At 21.2% G+C, this 7820-nt stretch overlaps 1 protein-coding gene across 1 annotated transcript; it reads left to right on the forward strand.

Annotated features, from left to right (window-relative positions):
• Nucleotides 1-4284: 4284 nt before the first annotated feature.
• PmUG01_00057300 (STP1 protein) lies at nt 4285-6844 on the forward strand (the record flags this gene model as incomplete). Its single annotated transcript, XM_029004755.1, has 3 exons — nt 4285-4305; nt 4436-5599; nt 5744-6844. 3 exons carry the CDS (start codon nt 4285-4287, stop codon nt 6842-6844), a joined length of 2286 nt encoding a protein of 761 aa, XP_028859096.1.
• Between the last annotated feature and the right edge of the window lie 976 nt (nt 6845-7820).

Here is a 7820-nt window from a genome sequence, read left to right on the forward strand (position 1 = left end):
ATTTTCAAAATATTACTTCTTATTTAAAATAATTATATATTTCAATAACTAAAAAAATTGGAATGCTCATTAAGAAGTTCAATTTTTAGAGAAGGAAATGTATAGTTTACATAATTTCATGTACAGTTATCTTAAATATATATATACTTCTGTTTTCCTACAAAGAAATATTACTTGAAAAGTTTTTTTTTATATATATTTATAATATATTTTACTTGTATTACTATTCCTTAAAATTTACCATATTTAAATTAATTCATATAGTCTTTGTGTATATTCTTAGAATTAACGTTTATAATGTAATAATTTTATATAATGATATATTGCACACAATGGCAATAATTGTTGTACGAATTGCAATATTTTTAAAAGAATTTTAATACTAACAAATAAATTATGATTAAATGCAATGTTGTATCATTCGTAAAATTTATTCATTATGTGTATAATTCTTCTTATAATAAGTAAATCCCATTTTCCTTAAAATTTTAACTGAGGCAATCAGAGTTACGAGAAAAATTCTTATCATGTTAATGGGTATGAATTTATCTATTTATTCTTAATAATTACAATAAAATTTATTACAATATTTTTCATATTTTATATTGAGGAAAACTACAATATGTTCCATTTAGAAATATGAATCTTCTTGTACAATCTTATAATCCATTGGAACAAGAAATTATTGTTGTAAACGTGTTGTTTTTACAAATATGTAATTTTTATAATAATGGTTTACTCTATTTGGACTTTGGTTTAATCTTGAATAGGAAAAAATAAAAATATATTAAATGATCTAGCCGAACATAATGATCATTTAGTGCTAGAAGGTTCTGAAAATTATTATGAGTATTCCCGTGATATCAGATATTATATATCATATCATACTGTACGCAATTATAATATATAAATGTTCAAAAAAAGATATCTATGTTAATAACAATTATAGTTGCAAATAAGTAAAATGAATTTTATTTTAAAAAATATAAAAAATAAAAGTGTTACTATAAAATGTTATTAATAAGTATATTGCATGTACAATATATCTATAGGAACAATACTAGGATAACTATAAAAAGTTCTTACATAAAGAACCACGTGATATATTTTAACAAAGTAAAAAAGAATATATATGTGAAATTAAAAGATAAATATATTACTCAAAATTATAAGTAATTAAAACAAAGAAAATATAAAAATACATTAATTTTTTTATTGAATAAACATTATCCATGTAATTCTTGAATAGTGACATATTCAGGATACACAGTATTTATTATAGGTAATTCATTCATATAATATATATAAATGGACATGTACCAAAAAGAACAATTTAATAATTAAATATGAGAAATATGAGCAGTTTCTGTAATGGAAAAAAGAATTATTATTACATTTGCTAAAATTTTGTAATAATAAGCGTATGTCATATATTATCGTAATATTAATATATATATAGTAATTTTTATACTATTATAATTATATTATTAAAAATATGATATATTTTAGAGCTATAATTTTAAAGGATAAGAGATAGAACTATATAACTTTATATTAAGTAAATTATAAATAGAACAATGACATGTATTTTAATAGGATTTAATAATAATCATTAAAACAGCAATAATATTACTTATTTTACATTAAGACGATATGGATTAATATAACTTATTGTAATTTTAATGAAATGACTAATATATGTACGTTCATTATATAGTGTGTTTTCATTTTGCATTTATGTGTACATATAAAGGTATACATGTAAAACTAACATCTATTTATCATAAAATAATTTTTTTTTACTATATTTTAATAAATAATATTCTTTAAAATTACATGAATTCTGAGAATATATCAACAATTATAAATTCTTGTGTGAAATAATATGAATTGTAAATTTAATTACATAAGTGGATTTTTATAATAATTTATATAACAATTAATACATATTAAACAAAAAAGAATTATGTTATCTAAAGTTAATAAAAAACGTTAAATAGGACTGTTTTAATATAAAATTTTCATCTATATTTTGTTCTACTCTCTATATATATATATCAATTATATTAGTATAACTTATGTGAAAAATACGTATGTTCAGCATATGTATTTTAATGATATATATTATTTTTTAAATAAATAAATAATATATTCATAGTACTACGGAGAAATATTCAATGGCTCATACGAAATGTTATTAATCTTGTATTACTTTTAATTAAATATTATAAATAAAGTGTATTAGAATATGTTAACTTTCATAATATATTAGAACAAAAAAATTAATAACAAATTAATAAAAAAAATAAAAAGTTCATATATTTATAAAATAGCATAAAAAAAAAAAAAAAGATAAATGTGATTATACAAATATTTGAAAACAATTTTCATGTAGTTCTTCTACTATTCCTTCAAATATTTAGCAAAATCTTATATTCATTAATATTTCTATATATTAGCCCACTATTTTATGTTTTTTATGTATTATGTTTATCAAATATGTAAATAACATATTAGAATACAACAATTTAAATACATAATACCATTAAAAATAATAGAAAAAAATTTATGCATAATCCCCCTGTATATAGTTGTTAAACAATTTATTTTTAAAAGAAAACAATAGAATATAAACAATTATAATATAAAAAGAGAGTAATAAACCAAAAAAATATATAGAACTAAACTCAAAATTTAAAAATAAATCAAACTAATAATTTTTTAGGATAAAATATTATTTAAACATTTATATAATGGATGAATTTATTATGTGAAGCAATAATTTACAAAAATTAATTTTTAATTAATATATATATATATATATATACATATTTTTTATTTTCTCAGCAGTTTCTATCCCTTGTGAAGACGTTTCACCATAAGCATTAAAATTGGTAATAACATATTTACATTATAGTATAATAACCTATATTTTGGGTAATGCATTTAGTTTGTTTTGTAATTACATTCACAATTTCATGTCCTAAAAATTTATAAAATAATACGGCAGCTTTTTAATTTTGCATGCTAATTAAATATTTATTAATATTGATAAAAATATATTTCCATTAGTTATCAATTAAAAAAAGATACAAAAAAAAAAAAAAAAATATAATATATTTTTAATCTATTTATTAAAATATATCTACTAATATCTACCATAAAATAATTACGATGTCTAAATATTTTTTGTATTATTTAGTGTTGTAAATTATTCCACATACATGGAATTATAATATTATAATATTTTCTAAAAAATTTTCTATACATCATCTTACTTTTTTAAAAAAACATAATATAATTTATTTTTGCTTAAGAATATCCTTATAATATTCAATATTTCAAAAAAGTACCTGACGTTATTGATATTGATTAGTGTATCTTAATATGTATTTTAATTTTTAAATTAATTCCTGAGAAATCATATTAATAAGTGGAAATATATATGAATTATAATTATATATTTAATAAATTATACTATTTTAAATCATTCAACGAAATAATAAATATCGTATATAATTAATTTTTAGGTAATTAACATACATATATATATAATATTAAAAGTTATATATAATTTTCAGTCGTATTTACTTTCCACAACTATTTAAACAATTTAGTAAAATTTATATAATATTAATTCCTCTCTGAGTAGTATCATAGTAAATATGAAGAAAAACTAAAATAATACTAATAATACAACAATGGTTTATATCAAAAATAAATAAAAAATATAACACAAAAGAAGGTATGTACTAATATACTAATAACAATTTCTTTTATAGATTATTTATTTTAAAAAAAAAGAAAAGAATAAAAAGAATTAATTATATTAATACAGGTAGTGTTATTTCTATATATGTGTCTTTGGTAAAAACAAAAAAAAGATATAATACTTATATTAATAATAATTTTTATATAGTAACTTTTATATCACTTATATATAATTTTTTAATGATAGTTATTTAACTTTTTCTATATAAGGTTTGTATAAATTTTACACAAAAATAATTTCTCTACAGTGATTTAAAGTAAAAACAATATTAGAATATATCCTTAGTTGTAGTATATTTATATAAGGTAAAAAATATTGGAAGCATATAAAATGAATATTAATTTATTATATCATTTTTTAGTGCACATATTTATTCTTAGTTCATAATTTTGTAATTTCTATTAATATTTATTATTTTAAAATTATGCTAATGATAAATAGAAGGATATATATTTTTATCTTTTTTTCAGTTTGTTATTTAAAACGAACTAAAGTAATAATGTAAAGTCAGTATGGAAGGTTGTGCTTCCCGGGTAATAGTTATTATTTTTTTAATACTAATAATTTTATGGATAAATTGTTTGCTTATAATAAAAAAGCAATAATACAACTAACACAAAAAATTAATGCTTAAAAAATTCCTAATAATTTTTTCGAATGTAGGACTACAGTGGTTTAGGTTTTGCAGCAGGGCATTACCTTGTGAAACCAGAATTTAGACAAACTAAAAATCAAATTTTATCTGGCCTTGCTTCTTTAGGAAAAAAGATAATTAAAGAAGAATTCAGAAAAGAATGCTTAGAACTGACTAATTTTTTAATTGAGAAAAAGGATAAACCTCCACGATTTACTAATCCTAAGAGTTGGGTACCAGTACTTAGGAATTATTTTAAACATAAATTTGACAAGATTACTCAACATGGTGGATGTCCTATGATTTTTGATAAGAAAGAAAAAGATCTTCTAGAATTAAAATATGATGCACTAGATTTCTGTGAAAAAAATATATCATATAAAAATAAGCTAACTGCCTTCAAAAAGGGAAGTAATAAATATGACTGTAGTAATGATACTCAGTGTATACAAGATTGTACAGAATATGAGACGTGGTTTATAAGTAAAAAGGAATATTTTGAGAGTAATAGAAATCTCGTTAGAGAAAGTTGCACATCTAAAAGCTCTTCATCAGAATTTCCTACAAAACAATGCAACATAATGAATTCTAGAATGTTAAATAATATTCCTAAATGCCTACATAAGAAACCACAGGAACCTACTCAAGCACCACCTAAAGAAAAAGTATTAACCGATCCAGAATTATATCAAGTTAATGCTATAGATTCGCCAGTATCTCAAGATCAAAGTATATCACAAGTGGAGTATCTACCTGACGGCGCATCTAATAGTCCATCTGAAGGACAATCAAACAGTTTGTCAGAGGATACACATTCAGATCCACCTCAACTACAAACAGAATCCGAAGGAAACTCTGAGACAAGTTTAACTAACGTAACAGCAGATACACAATCTGGACACACTGAAATAGCCAAAGATCTTAAAAATTTGGCGCCTGCAGAGGAAAAAATACGCACTTCTACAGTACAGCCTTCAACTGTTCAAGATACAAAAACAGAAAGTATTACAGAACCTATTATGGTATCAACTAAATCACTATATCCTGAAGCCCCTTCTCGTAGTACTGCAGACCCTAAAATTTATGGTAACATTAATTATATTTACTTTCATATTTTTGTAATAACTAAACAAATTTATGTATGTATATATAAATTTAATTCAGTTCCAGTAGATAATTCACATAACCCATATGTATCATCGTTTTTAATAACATTTCTAATTATTATTGTGTCTTCCTTTTTTATAAAAGTAATATAAAATTAAGTATTAAAAACATTATAAATATTTGATAATTGTAATAATATAACTTTTAAGTATATTTCTTTTGTATTTTAGTACGCTCTAATGGGGAAGTTTAAAAAGAAGAAAAATATAAGAAGAAAAGTTAAATTCCTCAGAATACTACTACCTTCGCATTCTGTTAAAAAAGACATACTTTTATCAGATGATCATTTGGATCAGACGATACATGATGATGAAGAAATCATAAAAAAATTAAAAATACATGAACATAACACTATAAATAATACAAATATGCTAAAGAGAAAAAAGGACAGATCCAAAACTATTATAGAAGTACATATGGAAGTACTTGAGGAATTCAGAAATGAAGAATGGGAATTAAAAAAAGGTGAATTTTTAGCAGTATGTCTAGAAGAATACAAATATGAAAAACATAGAACCTATCCTAATTTAATAAATTGTGATCAAATGGAAAATATTAAATGTAGCAATGATATTGAAGAAAAAAAAATTATATGGAATAAATGGATAGAAAAGCACAGAAATCTTTCTGAAAAATTGAAAAAAGAAGATTGGTTTAATAATTTGAAAAATGAATGGAAAAAAGAGAAAGCTATGGTAAATGAAACGGAAGAATTAAACAAGAAATATTTAAACGAAAATGAAAAAGGTTCACATTTAGAAAGGGAAAAAGATGCATGGAGAGGGTGGATATCAAACAGAGGTAAAATTGTAGAACATTATTTGGAACAGGACTGGTTAAAGGGATTAACAAATGAATTTGATAATATATTAGATGAATATGAAAATGAAGGAACTGAAAATAGTGTATCACTAATAAATATAGAAGAAATGGAACATAACAAAAGTTGCGAAGAATTATATAAGTATATTAAAAAAAAATTATTATCAAAATTGTGTGTGCTTGTATTTATGACAATATTAGAGGAGTGCAAAAAAGAGAAAAATGTAGAAAATAAGGAATCATATTTAGACAGTTCAATAAATGAATGTAATTCAGAAAAAAATTTAGATAGGAAATATCACATTATAGAAAATGTTGTTGAAAAGGGAAACAATGTTTTGGAAAATAGTGAAAATACTGAAATTTTTGATTATAAGGAAGAAAATAATTTTACAGATGAAATAAAGGATTGGATAGGAGAAGATGATATATATGTAAATTCTATATAAACTATGAATAAAGTAGACTAATACGATTAATTAATACAAAACAACAACCTATAAAATGGTAAGGACATGGTCAAAAGGTATCATAACGATATTACAATGAAAACATATTAAGTCAATGAAGCGCATATCTTAAAATTTTGGATACATTAGGGAAACAAAAAAAAAAAAAAAATGAAATAAATTATCAAGCACTGTATATAACGAATAAATATAATTTTGTGACATAAACAGTATTTTTTATGACAAAATGTTATTAATTATAATTGTCCTATTTAAAAAATATTCTATAATTTATGATCTTTAAAAGTTCACCATGCATATTCGCATTAACTTAAAGGCACCATAAAAATATATTTTGTTATAATTATGGTGGTCTCTAATTAATATATACGTATATTTCACTTGATATGATTAAATAAATAAATATATATTTATTTATATGATTGAAAAGCATGCTATGAAATGTTTCCGTAAAAATAACGCTACCAAAATAGTTGAGCCCAATTGTTTTAAAAAGTTGCAAAAAAAGGAAATCAAATTTTATTTTAATTTTCTAACGCGCTAAAAATATATTTCCGATTATAAATAATAGAAAAATAGAGTAATCTACAGAAGTAAATTATTATAAGAAAATACATTTAAACACTATTTTTCGTTTTTCCTATATTAAGTAATAATTACTAAATCCTAAATTATTAACGCATATTTATGTTGTATATATTTACATGTATCATTTATTTCTATTGTAGATACAGCTCTACAAATCGAAATAAATTATTTAAGAAAAAAATAAGAAAAGTTATAAAAAGTAATTCTTATTTTATTTTCCTTATATAATATTGCATTTGAAACTATTAAATTTTTTTCTGTGCTATATGTTCTATGTATACAAAATAATTTCTCTACGATATCTTAATCATACTGACGTCTTTACACAAAATTAAATATATATTTTAATGGAAGGTTACAAATACTG

This window comes from Plasmodium malariae (assembly GCF_900090045.1).
Source record: "Plasmodium malariae genome assembly, contig: PmUG01_00_31, whole genome shotgun sequence".
Classification (NCBI taxonomy): Eukaryota; Apicomplexa; class Aconoidasida; order Haemosporida; family Plasmodiidae; genus Plasmodium; species Plasmodium malariae.